This window comes from Perognathus longimembris, chromosome 10 (assembly GCF_023159225.1).
Source record: "Perognathus longimembris pacificus isolate PPM17 chromosome 10, ASM2315922v1, whole genome shotgun sequence".
NCBI lineage: Eukaryota > Metazoa > Chordata > Mammalia > Rodentia > Heteromyidae > Perognathus > Perognathus longimembris.
In genome coordinates, this window is record NC_063170.1 from 46,198,132 (window position 1) to 46,221,665 (window position 23,534).

Below are 23,534 nucleotides of genomic sequence, written 5' to 3' on the forward strand. Positions count from 1 at the left end.
ATATTTTAAAAATTGTGACTAGTATGTCTTTCCTTAATTTTATTCAAAATGAAAAATTTTAGAGAAACAAGTTTTTTAAGTAAACAAATTAGGTATATTAACAAAGGAAAAAAGCATGTGCCTAAATTGTAAGCCATCTTTATAAATTAATACTTAGATTAAGTAATAGCTCTAATGACGGCATAATTAATTCATGTGAGAAATGATAAATTGATTGATGATTATCACTGCATTGCAAGAAACCCATCATACTCTGTTCACAAGAACTAAAATACTGTTCACTCCTTTCAAGGCTTGAGTTAATTCCTGTACAGTTAGAAAAAACTTGAAGGTGATTTTAAGTTTTCAATGTTCCTAGGCAAAGGGAGAAAACACTAAGGCTCTCAACAATTTATACACACATAGATATGAACATTCTGCTAGGTTTTGTGCAACAGCATACAGAATAGGGAAGAAATTTGGGAGCAGTTGTCCCTCTTCCTAGAGGAGGCTGATATTCTAGCATAGGAAAATGAAGTTAACTGTTGGTAGCCCATGCCAGCTACCTTGGAACATGAATATAGGAAGAATATGGGTTCAAGGTCAGCCATAGCAAAACCTCGAGACCCTATAGGCAAAATAAACCAAAGCAAAAATGGACTGGAGCTATGACCTCAATGGTAGAACACCTGCCTAGCAATCTTGAGGCCTGAGTTCAAAGCTGGCGTCATTAAATACATACAAACATAAGGTGATGGGCAACAACCTATCAATAGCTCTCCTTGTGTGTAGCTACTTCTTCTCCCTTGAGTCAATAACTTGTCATTCTTGGGTATAAGTGATTTATGGACCTTAAGTAAGCATTTAGGGCTGGAATTGACACACAATGTGCTATTTTGCGTATCTTTACGACTATCTTAAGGGCAGTGTGTTAAATGTTTTGTAAATTCCTCTGCACTCTTTGGCTTAAAATGTGTTTTCTTTGTCATGAACAAGTTTCTTGTAATAAGACCCTGTTACAAAATGATAGCCATATACAAACGGAGAGAGGGGGAAACACATAGTTTCAGCAAAATCTCACTCCTTTATCACCCTGAGCTTTCCAATGACAAGAAGTGAGCTTGTCCCTGCTGTTGTAATGTACCTTCTGACAGGATTTTCTCGTGTGTGTGTGTGTGTGTGTGTGTGTGCTGCATACTTTCCTATCACACCAAGAGTGCCACTTAGCAACCCCACTGGAGCAGCAGCATGGGGGCAGGGCCTCCTGACAAGCCCAGATGCCTCAGTACATTCCCGCACTCTCCTGGGAAGGCAGACTGGGGCAGTAGGCTTCCTGCAGGGTCACCCCCTAGGTAGCTCTGGTCCCTCCTGCTACCCACCTTCTTGTATGCATTTTGTGGAAGAATTCTCAGTAAAAACAGAGCCACTTGGAGAAAGGGGGACCCAGAGTTCCTCCTAGGAGTCTGTAACAAGGTATGCAAGATGGTTGCTGAGTGGTCAGGCTTTGTCTTTCAAAGCCCAAAAGCTCTCTGTTTGACTGTTTCCTCTGCCCTTCCCAGTGGATTAAGCCTGGCTAGAAAGCTTCTTCTTCTGTAGGCTGAGTCAGTGGGGGAAGGATTTTTTAAAAATTCTTCTTTGAAAATTATTGTAAGAAATAGCCAAGATTAGGCAGAGACTGGTCTGGGCAAAATCCTGGTCTTTAGAAATACAAAACCCTCCTACTCAACCAGTTTTGAAAATATGTGTTTAATTATGTGGCGCTGCTGTATACTTACTATGAAAGGCCACCAACACACTAGGGGGCTGGGGTACCGGGAAGAGCAGCTGCTGGGGCAGGAAAGTGGTTTTTACATTGGATCTGGTCCCTGGCTCTAAGCTGTGGTCTGAGCCGTGTGGCCTCAGGCAGGTCAGTCTCCCTGTTCCCAAAGTTACAAACTATGAGAATGAGTCATCGCTAAGATATGTTTCCACATATTTCCAGAGGACCCTACAGGTATTGTTTTGTCTTCCCAGTAAGCCACTGAGGTGTGTGGTATTATATACGTCCATTTTACAGAGGAGGTGACTGAGGCCCCAGAGAGATTAAATACTTGTCTCAGATCACATCAGTGGCACGGCCAGGATTGCAACCCAGATCCGTTTAGATTCCAAAATCCGTGTTCCTAAAAAGTCTTGGGTCTTCTCCCATGGTGACTTAAAACATTTACAGGTACAGATTGAACCCAGATCTCTAGACCCTAACACGTTTATAGGTATAGATCCTGTCGGTTGTATAGGTAGGTGGGTGAGGGAGAGGCTAGCGTTGGTGAGTAACCGATTTCTGCCTCTTCCCTATGTGTGGCAGCCAGCCTGGAATCCTGAAAGGTGAATTTTTCACTGCAGAATTCAATGCAATCTCTTCAAGCCAAGGCAGGCTGGCAAAGGGGGGAGAATGGGGGGAAGGGGAGAGGGGGAGAGAGGAAGAGGGAGAGGGAGACAGAGTCTTTTCAATGGAAAGTTTCTCCAAGCAAAACCTCTCTGGTCTTTCCCCCCTCACCTCTCTCAAACCCCTGCCAGGCAGCCTAGCTCAGCGTTGCAATTTCGGAAGTGGAAAAATACCTAAGTTACGAGGACTCGAACATCCAGAGGGGCGCTCGGGGGTGTGGGGTGAATGTTGGACAGAGGGGGGAGCGAGATGGGGGGACTGCAGATCTCCCAGCCGAGCCACGCGCAGCATCACCCATTAAAAACATGAAATGAAATAAACGACGCACAGGAGCGAAGTGGCGCTGCCGGCGAGCTAGCGGCCAGATCCGGGGATCCGGGGATCCGGGGGTCGGGGGGATCTGGGGATCCGGCCCAGCCCGGCTTCCTTGCGAAGCCCGCGGCCCGGCCTTGTGTGCCAGGTGGGAAGCGCGGCGGCGGCGGCGGCGGGGCGAGGCGGTGGCCCCGGTGCGCGCTCGCCGTGCGCCTCCCGGCTGCGGCGCGGGCAGGGCTGCTGGGAGTTTTTAAAGCGCTGCGAGAATCCTGGGAGTTGGTGATGTCAGACCGGGTTGGGTCATTTGAAGGTTAGCAGCCCGGGAAGGGTTCACCGAAAGTTCACTCGCATATATTAGGCAATTCAATCTTTCATTCTGTGTGACAGAAGTAGTAGGAAGTGAGCTGTTCAGAGGCAGGAGGGTCTATTCTTTGCCAAAGGGGGGACAGAATTCCCCCGCGCGAGCCGCGCGAGGACTGGGATGCCGAGGGCGCGAGCTCCCCGGGCAGGGCAGCGCTGGGCACCGCTCCGCTAGGATCCGGAACGCATTTGGAAGGCGCTGGCAAGCTTTTCCTCGCCAGGAGAACTTGGGAGCTTTCTGAGAACCCCCCCTCCCCGGCTGGATTGGCCGAGCGAGCCTGGAAAATGGTAAATGATCATTTGGATCAATTACAGGCTTTTAGCTGGCTTGTCTGTCATAATTCATGATTCGGGGCTGGGAAAAAGACCAACAGCCTACGTGCCAAAAAAGGGGCAGAGTTTGATGGAGTTGGGTGGACTTTTCTATGCCATTTGCCTCCACACCTAGAGGATAAGCACTTTTGCAGACATTCGGTGCCGGGGAGATCATGTTTGACTGTATGGATGTTCTGTCAGTGAGTCCCGGGCAAATCCTGGATTTCTACACTGCGAGCCCGTCTTCCTGCATGCTCCAAGAGAAAGCTCTCAAAGCATGCTTCAGCGGATTGACCCAAACCGAATGGCAACACCGGCACACTGCTCAATGTAGGTTTGATTTTTTTTTTTTTTATCCCCTTCTTCTACCACGAAAAAAAAAAATATATGTCTCTTTTGCATGCAATAAAGACATTGGAAATAACCTGCGCTGGGAGCAAGACAAAGGATTTTTAATGATTTAATGCTGAAAAGGGGTGTGTTAGGCGGGCGTGCATTATTGATTACCACTGCTGAAATTTTCCTGTTAGATATTTCCTCCTCCAATAACCCTTCCAGCACCCGTGCTCCCATTCTTTACTGGCCTTATAGGGTCTTGAAAATTGTTTGTTTTTGTTTTTGTTTTTTAAGGTATGCATGGAGGGAGGAAGAAAGTGGAGGTTGACCACAGGACTTTGAAACATTCTTTAAGTAGGACAATTGGCTACAATGTGCAGTTTTTAGAGGGGAATTGAACTTTGCTGTTTGGGGATTCTCTACTAGCTGGATGTAGAAAATCCTCCCTCCCCCCCACAGGTCCAAAGTAATTAAAATGTGACATCTTCCCTTCAAGGAGTTTAGCCTAATTAAGGTGGCTGCTACCCTTGAAGTTCACAAACCACCAGTCTAGGCTGCTTGCTCCCAATGTTTTTCTTGCTAAGGGAAGGCAATATTTCTTAGCATTGACCCCACTGCCACCTTTCCAAGTCACTTTGTTGGTCTAAGAAGTTGCCTGTTTTGCTAGAAAACTACTGGCAATGAACACCCCTCGGGCTGAGCCATCCATTATTTCCAAAGCTTGCAACTCAGCCAAGAACCTGCACATCGGTGAAAGGGGGGAAAAATTGAAATGGGTTAGCTAGGCTTTTTTTGTTTTGTTTTGTTTTCCTCCTTCTTTTAAATATTGACTATTTGGTTATCTGATGTTGGTGTCATGCAGAGTCTCACATCTGGTCAACAGTAGCTTGGCTGGGCTTGAGAAATGACCAGGAGTTCCAGAAAAGCCCACCTTCGGGTGGCCGGAGAGAGATGCCCTAGCGCCCTGACAGTGATTTAGATAAATGGCTCAGCTATCTATCAAAATGTTTTTAGTACTTTATTTGACAATTCATTGGAGCATTAGCCTGAAATTGACATTTTAAATCTTTGTTTTCAAAGAGGTCAAAGTTTAACTGGAAGAAATTGAGTTTCCATAATAACAAGGTGGCTTATCTAAAAAGAGAGAGGAGGGGGGGAAAGAAGAAAAAGAGGTTACAATGACAGGGTTTAAAGCGCCCTCTCTGAGACTTTCTCTTCACAATAAAGACTTTGCTTCTTGGGCCAGAAAATCAACAGGTTTGTAGATGTAAAATCAATAGACATTTGATGCCAACAGAATGGTGGTCTAACAGCGTTTTGCAGAGCCTAGCAGGAAGCCCTAAGAGGGCGTCTTAGTCTTCAACTGCTCCCTAAATGCCCTGTCTTTTTTGGTTGTACATTTTCTTTCCTGAGGAATCAAAAGCAACTGAGTGTTACAAAATAATTTCCAGTCCACTAATGGATCCTTTAGACTGGTCTTTTCTGTAGCAATTAAGATGCTATGAACAATTCCACTTGAAATCTCAGAGCAATTGGGTTGCTGTGAAACTTTTTCTTGTTAAAAGAAAGTTGAGATGAAATGTATTTTTGAACCAAAGGGGAACTAAAAATGCTCAGGATCTTTGTGGAAAGTTATTCAACTTCATAAGCTTTTACACATAGGAATCCTCCCTTTTGTAATTAGCCCTCCAAACCATGCCTATTAGGTTTTAAGTGTAGAGGGAAAAGCTTTGTTTGTTCTCCACCAAGTTAAACAGGGGATTTGCTTTATCTACGGAGAGTTAGTGGTGAACGTGTCATTTGCCTAGGGCAACCGATAAGCCAGAAGGGTTGATAACAGCAAAGTTTAGCTAATCAAAGAAACTTGCATTAGACAAAGTAAATAAAGACATTTGACCAAAGGATTTCAGAAATTCCAGTGTCTTACATTTGTAAGCAGGGCAATTAGTGCCTATTGTGGTCAATTTTACAAAGGTCTTCAATCCCACACTCCAACTTTAGGTGAAATGAATAAAATGTAAATATTGTTTGTGCCTCTGCAGGGCGGCTTCCTTCTCCATTAAACCACTTTATGACTAGTCAGTTTACTTGTCCCAGTGATTAAGTTTTCAAACTTAAACAAACCTAAAACATTCTCTTAAAAAATTTTTTTTAGATCCTAGCACTCAGTGGTGGGTGCAGAATGGAATTAGTAGTTGGGGCTTTTGAAATAAAAGCCTGTGAAGGGTACGTTTACATAAGTAAAAACATAAAACCACACCGTCCTCTCCATTTTCCTTAATGGCTGTTTTGACGAGACACAGACCTGTTTTGTGCTCTAAGTACAGAGAGAAGAAAGAATGGACAAAGAGAAAAATAGAATTAAATTCTAGTATCAACTATTTCAGTTTTGAGGTCCTACCTAGTTTTTTAATTGTGATGGTGGTGGTGGTGGTGGTGGTGGTGGTGTGTGTGTAATAAAAGAAAACCTCCAAACATTGATTAGACCAAAACTTCACTTTGAAATATGTTAAGGTATTCCCTTTATTTTCTTTTTTAATTTTAAACTCAGAAAATGATATGCCAGCCAGCTGCCGATGGTAGCAGGGCCTGTGAATTGCTTATTGCAAGCATTCAGAATCACATCAGGGGCTGTGAGCTAAGAGATACTAGGCATGAAGACTTGTCCCTTGTCTGAGAAGGTTTATTATTCTGATAGCTCCTGGATTATCCTGGTCTGAGGCTGCTCCAGATGTTTTCTGTATTAATTGCTCAATGGGCATGGGCTCAACCTCAATATTTTTTGGTCTAAATATAGTTGCTTTTTTGAAATCACGAGGGTGACAACTTCTTGGCTCCTTTCCCTGTATTCTCTCTACTCAACACATCAAAAGGAGAAAAGAGGAGGGGGAAGCTTTCTTTTTGAAATAGGATATTGGTCCGTTAATGAGAAGAAATTATTTTTAAAAACAAATAGCAACAATATGTGATTAAGGTACAAGAAAAGTTCCCTTCCCCAAGTCCCACCACCTGAATTTTAAGTATGAAACAGTATCTAAACCCTCTCCTAGTGAGATATAAATTGGGGTCAAAATGGCAAAATCAAAGATACCCTGTGAAAGAGAGACTAAATAAAGATTGACAGCCACCGCAAGAATTGAATGGGGTTTTGAATAAATATTTCAGTTAAAAGGCTCAATTGTTTTTCTAAAGTAGGACATAATTTTCTGCACTCCCCCCTCCCCCCCGCCAGACACATGACAGTGGTAACTTGCACCATCAGAAGGAGAAAAAAAAAGGGACTTGTGCTTAAATCTCAGGAGTGCAGGGCAGGGTTATTCTGGAAGCAAGTGGGAGAGGTATAAAGTTTTCCTTTCCTGTAGAAAAGAGAAAAAAAATGCACTTTCAGGGTACAGATAAGTTGGGATATCTGGTAGGAGAGCATTCCCTTGCAACTCAGAACAAAAACGCAGAAGTGTACATTTTAATGCTAGAAAAGGGCAGCATTTGAAAAAATCTTAAGATACAGTAGTGGGAGATATAGACATTTACAAGTATACACTGAAGTTATTCATTTGGAATTGACTGGGAAACTCTAGTTTGAATTTGATTCACCACCAGAAATGTATAGGTCTGGCATAGAATCTGGCTTTCTTTTTTTTTCTCTCTCTCTCTCTCTCAGTAGATAAATGGCAGAATGTCAGTTTTTGTTACACTAGATGACCTGAGTAAGTTACTAGGCATCCTCAGTTCTGAAAGCCAGGTTCTAACTATATATACGATGAGTCAGCACCATCAAGAACTTAAAAATATATATAAATATGTATATATACATATATACATAAAGCAGAAAAATAAAAAGAAAGTCTTTTTGGATATCAGACATTTAAAACTTGCTTTCCACATATGTGAAGCCTTGAGATTAAGAAAGAAAGAAAACCTTACTGTTTTTTTTTCCTTTATACATTCCACAAGCATCACTAAACTTTATCCCAGAAGGGAAATGGATGATAAATGCTAAAAATTATAAATACATTTCACAAAGAATTTATAATTTTTAAATAAATTATTTGAACAAAATTAGAGAGTGTCTGGGAGGAAAATGAGAATTTAAAACACAGATACAATATGTAAAAATCTTTTAACAAATATACAAGGCTTTTTTTAAACAAAAAATGCTCTGTTCATTTTAGAACCTCTTAGAATTGTCTGTAGAGTTGAGTTATGCGTAAGTGCCAATAAATTCGTTCTTAAATGACATTTTTATACTTTAAATGTTCTAATATAAATTCAGTTAACTATCAATTAAATAGATTATTTCGGAAATGGGAGTTTTTGATGAAGGTTAATCAGAAAAATCTTGGCTCCAATCCTTTCCAAAGATATTAATATAGGAGCTTGCCTTTCAAATTACAGGGTAGTTATGGCAATCATATATCTCTGATTTTCTAGAATAACCCACTTTCAAGTGTACTGCCGTAGTTCCCACATAAATCACTGAAATATGCCAGGTATTTCCCTCTTACGACATCTCCTAGCCTGCCCCTTGAACCCAGGAGTGGCACAGAAAGTCTTTGTTTGATTCTATGGTCAGTATTACTGGGGTGTTCACAGCTTAATTTTTCCATTATGCCTGAGGATTGCCTTGTGTTTCTGGGTCATTCTTTTGAGCATGAATTCTTTTTTTCTTTCTTTCTTCTTTTGTAGCCAACCATACGTCAGTAAATAGAAGGCATCCTTGCAAAATGGATTGGACTTTGCTTTGCTTCCCTACCAGCGCGCGCGCGTGTGTGTGTGTGTGTGTGTGTGTGTTTGTGTGTGTGTGTGTGTGTGTGTTGGAGATGGGGGAGGGGAATGCAATTCAACTGAATGGTTTTTAACAAATCAGTACCCCAGCTAGCTTCTTAAGATGGATTGGAAGTGATGAGGAAGGACAGACACCTCAGGTTTGGATTTCTCAGGCTTTGGTCTGTAAGTGGCATGACCTAAGTACTACTTGTTAAATAGGAGGTGAGATAACCTGGCTTGCCTGCTAGGATCTAATAACACCACCTCATCTGTCACTATCCAGAGGAGAGTTTTCTCAGCCGGCCCCTCTCTCTCCAGTATCTTTAAATGAATTACAAAGTTTCAAAAGTTCTGCCCCCCTAGGAAGCAGTAGGGACCAATTCTGCTGGCCTTTTATTATTTGTCTTGAGTGTTCAGAATTTCTTAGACAGGAATTGTAACTGGCAGAAGACTGCTGACTTGCTTTTTCTGTGACCTTGCTGGGTGGGGAACCTGAAAGGGGGCCATTCAGTATGATAAGACTCCTGCCCCCCTGAAATGATAAGGAGAGGATAACAGGAAATGACATCAGGGAGGTGACCCAGGCTGGCCTAGCACTTCCTCTAGTTAGGGTCTATGGAATCCAGAGCACCCAGGGAAAGAAAAAGAGGAAAGCTGATTTTAACCAGGGCATGGTGGCTGATCGTGTTTCTTATTCTCCGAAGCAGATGGCGCTTTTAATCAAGTGAGTTCTGAGATTAAATTATAATTTTACACTATCATAGAAGTATTTATTTCTTAGCTGTCAACAGTTTCCGGCTGTTGTCTCCCAAGACAGTCTATCCAGCAATCACTGAATACCACTCACCCACAAGCCTTGCCAACTCTCACCATAGAACAAAATGGCACAGAATTCACACGGTCAGCGTCACCTATTTATTTTTATAAGTCCAGAGTTCCCACCCCCAGCATCTAATGAAAACATGACTAAAGCCATCACCTCAGAAATCACAAAGGCTTTTCTCCCCTTTTGTTCTTCCTTTTCTTGTAAATCCAGGTTGTCTGGATTCTGACGTGAGATTTGGAGAAGTTCAAATAAGAAGGGTTCTATTTTATTTTTCCAAATGCATTGATTCTTAGACGAGTCTGGTCCTGTCTTAAAGATGGTGCTTTCGTTTTGAAGTTTTCATATTGAAGGAGTCATTCTCCTAATTATACCCAGATTGATAGAAATGTTTATTTGTTTTGCTGATATTGATCAAATATCGTTTTGCCACAGATTAAAATTTATTAAATCAAAACAAAATAGGTGAATTTAAAATACTGCAGGTAAGATCAAGTGAGATGAGTTTGTCAGATAACTGAAGGAAAACCAGATTTGGATCTCATTTATCCCATTACTTTGAAAATTTTCTAGAGCAAAAGGAAAAAGTCATATAATACATCCTTAAAATTATGAAAGCTTTCAGTGTTACAGTACCTTTGTTAGGCCATCAAAGTCCATAATTATGAAAAGGCTGATGTTCTGAAATCTGTTTCGGCTTCAAAGGTTTTTCTGGGGTCTCATCTATTGGAAAGCTTGGGGGTATAATTAACTAAAATGGAAGTGGAGGCAGAGAAATGTAGGTCCTTATGTTTTAATTCAGCTCAGAACCACCATGTGTTATTGAGAAGAATTCTTAATGGCAAACATAATTATTTCATTATGGTCCTCAGAACGCTTTTCATTGGCTTTAATGACAAGAAGTTGTATAAAAAGGCATACATTTTAATTAGTCCTTCTTATATTTACATCAGATAAATAACAAATAATTAATGAAAAACAAGTCTTTGGGATGGATGATTTCACTGGGTGCACTGGTTACAGTTTAATGATGAAACATTTCACTGCCGCTTTGCATTTTAATTATCTAGACATCACAGGACTTAAAATACCATTGTTGCCATTTTTACTTAAAAAAAATAAAGTCCCAATTTATTGCCCACAAATTGGAAGCTGAAAAAGATAGCTAGATACACATGTGTAAAGGAAGTAAATTATCAGTCCCATTAATTTTAATGTATTTGTTGAGACTGAGTTTGATCTTTCTTTTTTCTTCCATCTTTAATGGCCACTTCTTCTCCTTACACCTTTCTTTCTTTCTAGCTGCTTGTTTCGAAGGCTTGCATTGCAAATGTCTTGCCAAATGTGCTCTGGAAATTCAAAGAACCTTTTCTGTATTATGGGCCTGTTTTCTCCTTTGATTTTTATATGAAAACCCATTTCCCATGATTCATCCATTTTGGTGTACAGAACACTAATTGTTATTATTGATTTTAAATTCCATGACCATTACAAGTAGCCCAGATGACTGGCAGATAAAGGGTAATAATCCATGGAGTTCTGGAACTGTTTCATGTTTGTCTGGAGTACTTTATGTGATCAATATTAACTGCCCCATTGAAACTAACTGCTGTATCAAATAACAGTCAATCAAATGAATGTGCTTAGAGATTATTTATTGAAAGCTTTAATTGTTCACTGGGGCCCTGCTTATTGGAGGAAACAATAGGAACTGGAGATGGGATGAGCAGGTTTGGATTTGTGTAGGCTGCTGGGGGATGCAGGTGAATGGGGGTCTCTCTGTGCCTTGACAAGAATCACCCATTTTAGGCTACAAATGACTAGAGTTATCAATGCTATGGAAATGGTTCAGCCATCGCCTGTGCTGCAAGACACAAGAGTCATGTCTCCAGCAGAGGACAGAACCAGTGGTCAGTGCTAAGAGTTTCCCAGCTTCTTCAGCCCCTTCTTCTCACACACATCCCCTCCCGGGTATTTCTCCCTCAGCTACCTGACATTGCTTGATGATGTGAGATAATCAAAATATCCAGACTCAACATGAGGTCAGTTTCTCCAGTTATGCAAGGAGAACAAGAATGTCTACATTGCAGGATTTGTGGAAGGATTAGACCTCATGCACATTATGATTCTATTCGCATCCGAAAAACTTATGGAGGACAATGGGCAGATTTTTCTGCTCTGATATTTTGCATGACACCTGTGGCTTTGGGTACCTTGGTTACTGTTGAATAGTTAGGTACATTTTTTTAGTCATATCTAAATGATCACTTTTCCTCAGTGAAAGTGCAGCCTCAGTGCAGGCTACTCGCCTGCAGTTCAGAACGTGGGTGACAGTCCTTCCTGTTCATCACAGTTTGAGTAGCTCTGTGGTCCTGATTCATTCAAAAGGCATCCATTTATGAAGTGCTTATATTTTACACAAATGATTCACTTTAAAAGTGAGCCATCTCACCTTCAAAGATGTACCAGTACACTTAGCCCAGTGATATTGTGGGTACCACAGTACATTTTTATTTCTTCCTTTTTTTTTTTGCCAGCCATGAAGGCTTGAACTCAGGGCCTGGGCACTGTCCCTGAGCTTCTTTTGCTCAAGGCTAGCACTCTACCACCTGAGCCACAGCGCCACTTCCGGCTTTTTCTGTTTATGTGGTACTGAGGAATCAAACCCAGGGCTTCATGCATGTTAGGCAAGCTCTCTACCCCTAAGCCACATTCCCAACCTCGTTTTTTTTTTATTAATTAATGGTGGATTTGTCCTTGCAGAATTCCATCCAGCAAAGGGCTCTTGAGTATCTGCCATGCGCCAGGCTTCTTGGAATTATCTTTGGGGCTCCAAGATAAATCAGACACTGTCCTTGCTCTCTCTAAACTCACAAAGGGAGAAACTGGCCTACACAACTCACTATGACACAAACCCCAGAAAATATGGACATCTCCTCAAGACTTTGGACATCATCTTGGTGATGGACACAAATAATCATCCCTTAGAATCATGGCTGGTGCAGCCAGTGGATGAATCCATTACAGTCACAATGGAGGAAACATGAAAGCGCGGAGGTTTTCCACAGCAACCATACCTAGAGAATCTCTTCAGGTAGCTGACAATGATGAGGGTTTGTTTTGTTTTTGTTTTTGTTTTTGGTTTTGTGCTAATATTAGGACGTGAACTCAGGGACTGGACTCTGTCCCTTAGCTCAAGGCTGGTTCTTTCCCATTTGAGCCATAGCTCCACTTCCAGCTTATTTTTTGGTAGTTAATTGCAAATTTGGTGGCTAATTGCACAGACTTTTCTGCCCAGGTTGGTTTAGAATCATGATCCTTCGATCTCAGGCTCCTGAGTAGCTAGGATCACAGGCAGGTACCGCCAGCACCCAGCCACCATGAGGACTTGTAAATCCCTTGTGAGCAAGGAAATGAGTGTATACCCTCTAGATGTGCTTCTTAAAAACTCTCATCTGGAGTGTTTGTTAAAGTAATTATGTGCTTCTGTTGTTAAGTTTGATTAGCTTAGATTCTTTTTAAACCTCTTATTCTTTACGAGTGCTTCTGTGATTTATTAGCCATGTGACAAAATCATCCTACGATTTAGTGGCCTAACAATTTATTATTTAATTATTGTGTGGATCGACAGGGCTCAGCTGGGTAGATCTTCTACTCTGTGCAATCAGCCAGGACTAAGTGGGGTGGAGGTCCAGGCAGTCCTCCCCCTCCCCCACAGGGCTGGTGAGCTTGGATGCTGGCTATTGCAGGGGGCTCAGCTGGGGCTATGGACTGTAGCAGCACCATGTGGCTGGTGGTCTCCAGATATTCTGGAAGGGAGAGGCCCAGGGCCAGCCTTTCCAGGGAGATGGAAGCCACACTCTCAGCCCCCATAAAGATGCAGAACTACCAGAAACCTCTTCTATCCTCTACTGATTAATCAATCACAGGGCCAGCTAGAACTTAATCAATCTGCCTTTCCGTGGGGAAGTGGCAGAAAGTGTCCTGCGAATCTTCGTTTAAGGTTCCCATCCTATATGTGTGCCTAATAATAAGAGGGAACCGATTGTCTGCTGAAAGAAGATAAACCGAATTCAATTGTAGGGCTTTTAAAAAGTTAGCTTGCTTTGGGGCTGGTTAAATATTTAACAAAATTTTACTCTAATGACTGTGTATACCTTATCAGTTCATCTCTCCCCATCCTATGAGGAAGATATCCTTGTCATGATTTATACATGAGAAAATTGGGCTCAGAGAAAATATCTAACATCACATAGGTCATAGTAGGCGGAGAGCTGGGTTTCTCATCCCAGGGAGGTCTTTGTTCCAGCTTCCATAGGGGTTGACTCCTTAGGGGGTCTCCAGTTTTTGCCTCTTGTCATCTCCACTTCTGGAGTGAAGAATTCCTGAGAATTTCTTAGGCCCAGACAATGCCAAGAAAGGACCAGGGAATATTTAGTTGCGGGTGGGGGGGGTGATGAGGACGGTGGGGGAGGGGTGGATGGGGGGAGGGGAACCACACAGGTAAAGTACTATAACTCACATACTTAACTTCTCATCATATTATTTTTCCCCTTAGTCTAAATTACAGCCTCTTGCAAAGTGGAGGGAACTCTGCCCAGACAATGTGAAGACTTTACACTTTTGCCTTTTGTTTTAACATCCTGTTTGTCGTCAAGGCTGGTTGGCTTGTCCCTTGCTCACAGAGGGTGCAGGGCTAGTCTAGTATTTTTGGCTATTCCTGGGGAGATTGAGATGGGAAGTGTGGTTTGGTGCTTCTTGGTTAAGCAGCACCACCATGCCTTCCATCACCAATAGTTATAATTTAAAACAAGAAAGGAGGAAGGAAACATCCCAAGGCACAATGAACTTGAATGCATAGTTTGCTGTTTGCTATCAGTTTTATGTATCTGTTGGGTTTAAATTAGCTGTCACTTATTCATGAAACTTACAAGAGTCACTTGGCTTCTCACACAATGCTCTTATTCAGACTTCAAACATATTCCAAACATGATATATTTTGGGTTTGTATGTATCATTCTATACTTGTTTCTTTGGTTTAACCCCAATTGCTATTGAGTTGTTTTTATTTTTGCCAGCACTGGGCTTTGAACTCAAGGTCTTGCATTGGCTAGGCAAACCTTCCACTGATACCACACCACCAGCCCCCTCCCCTTTTTGCTGTATTTTATTCTTATTTTTTATTTTCTTAATTGACATCAATAGTTGTACTAGAGGGTTTTATTTGAACAATTCTGTTTTTTTTTCATTACTTTTAAAATAGCTTCTTGCATTTTTGCCTGAAGAGCCTAGACCATGATCCTCTTCCTTATACCTCCTGCATGGCTGGGCTGACAGGTGTGCATCACGTGAAGCTGTGATGCTATGGGCTTCTGAGATTACAGGCATGCACTACCATGACCAGCCCTGAATGGTGGACTTTGAGAAAACAGAGACAGATGGACAAATTGAAGAGTCTTGCTGGAAGTCTTGCAGTAGGTTCTAAGTGGAAGCAGCGTAAATCCATCAGATGCACAGGAATGCTGGTGGAATGGTAGAATGCTGCACGATGCAGACCCATGAAATGCCGCGGAGGTGGGCAGACACTGCAAACATTGCCTTCTCTGTGGGAGCTGAGCTCCAGGTAGCCCTCCTGCCCCATCTGGAAAGTGGGTCCAGGAGGCTTTCCTGTAAAAGCTCCCCATCAACATCTTCATCAAAGACTTAAAAAGCCATGTTTTGACATGTTCAACTCAGAAAAAGATTATCCCCACCCCAAGAATTATGATTCTTTTGAAAGCATGAATGTTGAAAAATTTACCGTGAATAATTGGACATTGGCCATCCTATCAATCATTCAAAAGACCAGCAATGTTTTCTGTTTGTGTGTTTATGTGTTGTGGCTGGTGTTTTGTTGTTGTTTCGTTGACTCAGTTCCCTCAGGAAACAGAAACCTTGAGGGTCAGATAAGGTTCAGCTCACCTGATCCACCAGCACTAGGAAGGTTCTCAGGCCTGTGGGCACCCAGGACCTGTGGGGAGTGCCCCCAAAGGTCAGGGGCACAACCCCTTGGCATGTGCTCCTGCTCAGTGCTGGCATGTAGAACTTTTTCCCATGGTGGAAATGATTTGTAAGTTTCCACATTGTCCAACATAGTGGCCCCTAGCCACGTGTGGCTACTGCGCTCTTGAAATATACCAAATTACCAAATGTATCTGGTAATGTTACATCACTTTAATTAATTAAGCTTTTAGTAGCTGCCTGCATTGAGTGGTTACCATATGAGACAGCGTGGCTGTGTACGTTCCAGCTATTATTTTACCCAGTGTTTGTTTTCTCTTTCCTCTTTAGTTTACTCTCTGCTTCCATTGCTGTTAGCAAGCTCTAATTATCTCTAGAAGTCAATGGCAAATAGACTGCCAGAGAATATAAACAGAATACTGTCGAGTGGTGATTTCATTCATTGTTTAACTGCTTTTCCTTCAGAGGGGAACTGTTTCTCCCGGGGCCTGGAAAATGTTTCCCACTTACTTTGCAGGGTTGCCCCAAGAACTTTATGGAATCGCCAGGGGCTGGACTTAAAATTCAATTTCTTAGCTGGGCCATGGTGACTCACACCTGTAATCCTAGCTAGTCAGGAGGCTGAGATCTGAGGATCCCAGTCCGAATCCAGCCAGCCAAGAAAGTCCATGAGACTCTCCTCTCCAATAAACTACTCAAAAAAGGCAGGAAGTGGTGGAGTGCTAGCTTTGAACACAAAGAAGTCCAAGGACAGCGTGCAGGCCCTGAATTCGAGCCACAGGACCAGCAAAAATAGATTTAAAAAACTTAAATCTATTTCTCATGGTAATCACATCATAACCATAATCTACATTCATTTCTGTGCTTCATATCTGCTTTTTTAAAAAACATGGACACAGAGTGTATTTCAACACTTTCAAACAACTTTTAATATGACTATTTTAACAAACTTCAGGGAGGCTGAAAAGAACAAGCCATACTAGAAAGCTTTGGGTACTCTCTTTCACAAAGGCCTTTTGCTGCTCACATCTGGATGTCCTGCTTTGTAATTCAGCTCCTGGCCCATAGTAGGTGCTCAGAAACTATGCTGAGTGCCATTCAGTGGAAATGAACTTGAAACTAAGAACTTCTCAAATGAGGTTAAGAACTTGAAATTAAGAATTGCTCTGGTTTTCTTTGTTTGTAGATTTTTGGATTACTCGGGATAACCAGAGTGGTCAAAAAAATGTGGGAGGTTTCTAGTTGGCTGTTAGAACAAGTCCTTTTAAATGTGTTTGCTGAGAAACCTCATGAAATTATGAGCATACTTTTGTGGGCTTCTGGTGCTCACATGGTTTTCATGAAAACAGACTTTCTGATGATTTCCTGTCACCTAGAATATTACCACTCCTCTCCCTTGCCCCTAATTTTGTCCATCCCTCGAAATGGTGTCAAGAAAGCATGTAAAATTAAATCTAAAACAACAATCAAGAGAAAGTTTTAGGCTGGACATGATGGTACATACGTGTTAGCTCTGTAATTAGGAGGCAGAGGTAGGAAGATCCCAGTCTGAGGTTAGTCCAAGGGAAGTTAGCTAGAGGCTCTATCAGAAATATAAACTATCAAAAGAACTGAGGAGATAGCTTAATTAAAAGAGTGCTTGGGAAGCAAGCATAAGGCCCTAAATCTAATCCCCAGTACCACTGAAACACAATAACCAATCCAAAAAACAAACAAACAACTTTGAACCACCATTGCTCCTCTCTCCCGAGTGATTTCAACTTGTGATCAGATTTTATTAATATAAAATGATGATCATCATCACAATTAATAATTTACTGAGCAGTTATTATGTGCCATGTGCTTAAATCAAGCTATCTCATCTCACGGTAGCCAAAAGTGAAGTCCTTGTGATCTCCCCACTTTCTAGATAGAAGTTCCAGATGTGAAAAGTCCAGTCCTGAGTCACTCCTTCTGTATAGCAGAAAGGACATCTGAGTCCTGAACTCCACCCCGTGTCTTGTCAGGCCTTTTCTGTGCCAGCTGGATAAAGTCAAAGGCTGTGTCCTCACAGAGAGGAAGGAACAAGGCAGTCTGGAGCCTCAGAACCCACAGAACCATAAGAATTCCCAAGCGAAGACTGAAAACAATACATTTTAAACAAAATGGGCAGTTACTCTAATTGCTGTGCCCCTACTGTTCAATTCCTTTTTATGTCCTAATTCATTAAATTATGTGCACACGCTGCTTATAATTTACAGATGTATGCACATTCAAGTGGTTCATATGAAACAGATGCTTCACACAAGGTAGCAGAGAGCAAGTGATCTAACCCTGTGCTAGTGGGTACTGAGTGAGTGTTATGACCCATTACCTCCGGGTCTTTTGCTATAATTTTGAATTGCAATGTCCAGCGCAAGGAGAAGAGCTCAATGTGTCCTCTGGAAAAACAAATAAAAATTCACCAAGCTGGCCAGCACACATCTGCATCTCAAAATACAAGAGAGTGTGTGCAGGTGAGAGGCCCGTGGCACTCATCCACGGCCTCTGTGGATGTGCTGAGGTGGGGGAAGATTTTTGTTTGTTGGTTGGTTGGGTTTTTTTTTGCCAGTCCTAGGGCTTGAACTCAGGGCCACTTCCAGCCTTTTCTGTTTATGTGGTACTGAGGTATTGAACCCAGGGCTTCATGCACGCGAGGCAAGCACTCTACCACTAAACCACATTCCCAGTCCGGGGGTTGGGGGGGAGATTTTTTAAGTAGCTTGAGCAATAGAAGACCTCCTATGTCATGGGCCATGACTCACAGGGAGGCCATCTTCAGTCAGCAGCACCGCCATGATAACTAGCTGCAGAAATAAGGCACATCTTTATTAAAACAAGGTGACTGTGGGCACTGGTGGTTCAAACCTGTAATCCTAGCTACTTAGGAGGCTGACATCTGAGGATCACAGTTTGAAGACAGCCTGGGCAGAAATATCCATGAGCGTTTTGTCTGTAATTCACAGCTAAAAAGTCAGACATGGAGGTATGATTCAAGTGGTAGAGGTGGCGCCAACCTTGAGCGAAAGAGCTAAGGTACAGTGCCCAGTACCAGCACGCACACACACCATCCAATGAGGGATGGCCTAATCAAAATCAACATGATCAGTGATCCACGTTGCTTTTGACTGGGTCTCTTAGGTCAGCGGACAGTGATTTCATAAGTCCAGAGTGTTAAGGAGCAAATAATCACCCCTCAAAGTCCACACTGACGTGTGTGGTTTTTGAATTGTCAGGATTTTCCTAAACAAACAAAAAGAAAATAGAGCAAAAAAAGAAGATTTCAAAATCATTCCATAATGTATTTTTTCTGCTGGCGTCAGTCACAGGTGAAATATGAAATGGGACTTGAAATATTAAGTGACATATCAGGTTTATTGCATATACGACCATGAGAGCATGTTTTATTTTGTCTCGTGGAGCTCTAAAAAGTCCATGTAATGGATTAAGGGTATTAAAACTCCCATATTCTGCCTGGCTCTAGGCCAGGGAACCAGGCATGATAAATAATCGCCATAGACAGAATACGCAGAAAGGAATTTAAAATGTATTTATGGTGGACATATTGACCTCCCTCACTAATAAAAGGGTAGACGTGAGGTTAGTTTTGGAGAAGCATGTGGCCTTTACAGAGCACTGTAGTGTGAGTATCTGTAAGACATCGTCACATCTTTGTGACATATGGCTGTCATGCTGTTTTGACCCTGCAAGTGGAGGAAAGTGTGAATTTTATAGCAACATGCAGTTACTGAAAGGAGGATTCGTTTCAATTTCTTTTTTCTGAAAGCAGTTATCTTACAGGCAGATCTGGTCTGTAGCCCCTTTTTGTTAGTAAAAGGAGAGGTAAGAAGGGAGGGAGGGAGGGAGGGAAGGAAGGAGGGGGAGAGAGAGACGGGAGAGAAAGAGAGAGAGAGTATTAGAACTTGAAATCTTCCTTGGCTTTTTCATTTAACTATGGCCCTCTACCACATGAACCACAGGTTCACTTTTGACTTTTTGGTGGTTAACTGGAGATAAGAGTCTCAAAGACTTTCCTGCCTAAGCTGGCTTGGAACCGTGACCCTCAGATCTCAGCCTTTGGAGTAGGTAGGATTACAAGTATGAGCTACTGGCACCGGCTATTGTCAGTAAAGTTTCCTTGGAACATGTCCTACTGGCTCTTCCTTAAAGTAGCAGAGTCTGGTGGCAGTGACTGATACTCTGCAGCCCAAAAGGCCTGAGATATTTATTATCTGGCTTTTTGTTACAAAGTTTATGAGCCTGCCCTAAAACATTACAAATTAGTCCTGGACTGGTGAGTCATGCCTGTACTCTTAACTACTAAGGAGGCGAGAGGATCCCAGTTTGAGACTAGGAAAGTGGGAAAGTCTGAGACTCCATCTACAAAATAAACCTTAAAAGAAAAAGTTGGGCAGGAGATCTGTGGCTCAAGTGGTAGAGTGCCAGCCATGGCTAAGCAAGCTTGATAAGTACACTTGTAGATCCTGAATGCATATGTGCATGAAGGTCAGAGATTAAAATCCTTATCCTGATACATGTCACACCACTGTCATGAGGGAACCGGGGGTCATGGGAACAGAAATGTAACCCAAATCCACTACCCTGGAGAGAGTTAATGCACAGACATTGCTGTTACTTCACTTTTTCACTCACGGTGTAGGTGTATGCAAAAGTTTATTGAGCTCCTGCTGTGTGCCAGACACTTTTTGGAGCCCTGGGTATTTTAGGGGAGAGGCAGTGATGCTCCACATCCAGGCATCTCCTAGCTGGAGCCAGGTGGGCTGTCTGCAGGCCTGGATCAGGGTGTCCCAATGCTGTCACCCAGCATGGTCCTGGGGGCTCACGCCCCAGGGGCTCTCTGTGTGCTGCTGCCTGCTTACTGTCACTGCCCCAGGCTGCAGCCCAGCCCAGCCCATCCTGTTTGGGACTTGGGTTTGGAGTAACTAGCAATCCTGCAAGCCCCTCTTTAAGGCAAGTTCCTGTGGTGAGCTGTGTGCTGGGGTGGCTTTTCTGGATGTTGGGCACCTGAATGGGGCAGGCTGCCTAGGAGAGCCACAGGAAGAACGCTGCTACAGCTTTCAGTTCTAAGATGAGTGGGCCTGGGAGAAAAGATGGATGAGGAGGAATGCAGGATGAGCCAATCCAATGGGCTCTACTGACATCAACATCTAGATCATCACTCAGGTCCTTTGGGAGGGGAAATGGAAGTAAAGTCAGCAACTGAAAGTGTGAGGCTGATGTACACGAGAAATATGGACTTGGGGCACAGGAGGAAGATGGACAGGTGGGCGGCAGCAGCAGACATCAGCGCAAGCACGATTCTGAAAAGACAATAACTCTGCTTGAGTGGCAACCTGGTGCCTAGTTCTTGACAGCGAGAGGCCACTTACACCTCAGCACGATGCAATGAAGGCTGTACTGCCATCTTTGACAAGCAGGAATTGGGGATCACAGAGGTTATGTCACTTGCCCAAAGTCACACAGCTAGTTAAAATCAGAATTGGGATTTGAATCCAGGAAGGATGACTCCACACTCCATACTTCCCATCACATAGATAAAACGAGCTACGGGTAAAGACAGACAAATCCTTGGGACTATCCAGAAAAGACCTGAGCCTTGGGAATTGCTCCTTGTTGGAAAGTTGATAAAATTCATTTCACTGATGGTTTCACATTTTCCTTTGTTTCTTGGGAAAGAAGGAAAACTAAAAGCACCTTACGATGTCCAACATTCTGCATATTAAGAGACTTGTAATCCTGTGTACTCACTCAGGAAGCTGAGATCAGGAGGATTTCAGTTTGAGGCCAACTCAGGCAAAAATACAAAATTGGATATATTCCATATCAACAGATGCTAAGCATTGTAGTACATGCCTATCATCCCAGCTACTCTGAGGAGTGTAAAATAAGAGGATCTAAATCCAAATGCGAGCTGGAAAAGCAAACCAGCAAGACCCTGGCTACCTTATAACCAGTTCAAAAAGGGACTGAAAGCAAGATTCAAGCCATACAATGAATGCCTCCCTAGCAAGTATAAGGCCCTGAGTTCAAACCCTAGTACCAATCAAATAAAGGGGGTGAGAGTGGGGAGGGAACTGACTTGGTGACTCAAAGCTATAAACCTAGACACTTGTGAGGCAGAGATGATGGGATTGATTTGCAGTCGAGGGCCAGCCCACTGGGCAAAAAGTCAGTGAGACTCCATATCAACAGTAGCTGGGCAGAGGGGCACCTGCATGTCCTCCCAGCCATATGGAGAAACACAGATCAAAGAAGCACAGTCCAAACTCTTGACTCAAAACTAACCCATGCCAAGAAGGGCTGGAAGTCTGTCTCAAGTGGTAGAGCTCCTGCCTAACAAATACTGGGCCTTGAGTTCCAGGATAGCTCCTGTGTACATCTGAACAGTTCTGTAATAGAAACCAACTTAAATGTAACATCACCAAGTAAATCCCTGTGAACTGAGGCATCCAACCCGCCTGGCTCCTGCAGTAACAACATTTCTGTTAGTCACCTGGAAGATGCAGAAGGATCCTGTAGTATAGAGAGAGAAAGTTGGAAGTCCACCTCTGTGGCCAGCGACAGAAAGTGCCATGTGGAAATCCTGACTTGGATCTCGTTTTCCTTCTTGCTCCAAGGAAACTTTGGTTAAGTGGGGGTGTGTTGCCTCAGGGTGAGGGAGAGGAAGCTAGCCTGGATCCTAGAATGGGGCTCTGGGCCCTCCTCCTACTCCCCCGCAAAGCTCCAGGCAGTCCCAGTGCAGGCTACACTTGTCCCATGACTGGGCCTGTCACTCTCCTGTGGGGCAATGCCATGGGCTTTGAAAGCTGGGCCTGGCTTCTGGAGGGTGGGACTTTCTCAGCAGGAAAGAGGCAGAAGAGGGTCTAACTCTGGGGGACTTTCCTGCCATCTCCCCCAGCTGGAAAGGCAGGGGGAGCAATAACTCCTGGCTTCTAGTTTTGTAGTTTTCCAGTTTTATTTCTAGTCTTTATCCTGGAATAAGTATCTGTCTGTCTCTCTGACTGACTTAGACTTAGTCTGTATACTCTGAGACTTGCTACCTAGAATAGATGATGAAAAATGTTCTGGATAGTTCTAAAAGAGGATGTCCTTGTCTTTTCTCAACTCCTGTATCAATCCTATTCGCTTGAACCCAAAACTGGTTAAGTTCAAATCCCTGCTAACTCAGTCACTGCCTGACTTTGAGTGAGTTACTTAGCTACCCCATGTCTCTGGCTTCTGGCCTGGAAAAAAAATACTAAAACTAGTTATTTCTAGTCACTCTGGGAATTTGATTAGTACACATGACATGCTTGGAGCAGAATGAGGAGTGACTACTCCATCATATGTCCTGAACATTAAGCTGCTGATTATTATTGCTGTGATGCTATTAGTGGATGAGACCCTGGAGGTTCTTGTCATTTGTTTACAATGACAATATTAGTCATATTACTAAGATATGGGGCAGGAGGGGCAAAGGTGGTGTTACATGCCTGTAATCCCAGCTGTGGAATTGAAGCCAGACAAAAATGAGAGACTAGATGAGAAATTAACTAGAGCAAGAATGGCTTAAGTGGTAGAATGTCTGCCAAGCCAGCACAGGGCCATGAGTTTAAGTCCTAGTACTACAAGAGAGAAAGGAAGGAAGAAAGAAGAAAGGAGGGAGAAAGGGAGGGAGGGAGGGAGGGAGGGAGGGAGGGAGGGAGGGAGGGAGGGAGGGAGGAAAAGGAAGGAAGAGAAAGGGAAAGAGAAAAAGGGAAGGAAAGAAAGAAGAAAGGAAGGAAGAGAGAGAAAAGAAGAAAGAAAGGGGGAAAGAAAGGAAGAAAGAAAGGGAAGAAATAGAAGGAGACGGAACAAAAGAAAGAAATATGAAGAGAAAGGAAGCAAGGAAGGAGGGAAAAAAGAAAGGAAGCAAACAAGTAATAAAGAAAAGAAGATACGAGCATATGAGGTTACCCATTTTGTCTCAGTATTCTAATAATCTAAGGCATAAATTGCTTTTAGATGCTTTTGTGCTTTTCTGAAGTTTACAGAGTGTATAGACAGCATTCTTCAGATTAGGAAACACTGAAGATCCCAGCAGCCCTTCGTCCAGGCCTTCTCATGACAAGCATCCGTACCAAAAATAAGGGTTTTCAACTTAAGCATCGTTTGTAATTCAGGCCAGATGGTTCATTCTTCAGGAGGAAGGGGTCTGCC

The 23,534-nt window shown here is 42.8% G+C and overlaps 1 protein-coding gene across 1 annotated transcript in view; it reads left to right on the forward strand.

The window, feature by feature from the left end:
- Positions 1-2,981: 2,981 nt before the first annotated feature.
- Rarb (retinoic acid receptor beta) overlaps positions 2,982-23,534 on the forward strand; it is a 146,979-nt gene continuing 126,426 nt past the window's right edge. The window contains exon 1 of the mRNA XM_048355968.1: positions 2,982-3,721. Coding sequence (XP_048211925.1) covers positions 3,565-3,721 — 157 coding nt within the window. The 5' untranslated portion in view covers positions 2,982-3,564. The remainder of the gene's footprint in view (positions 3,722-23,534) is intronic.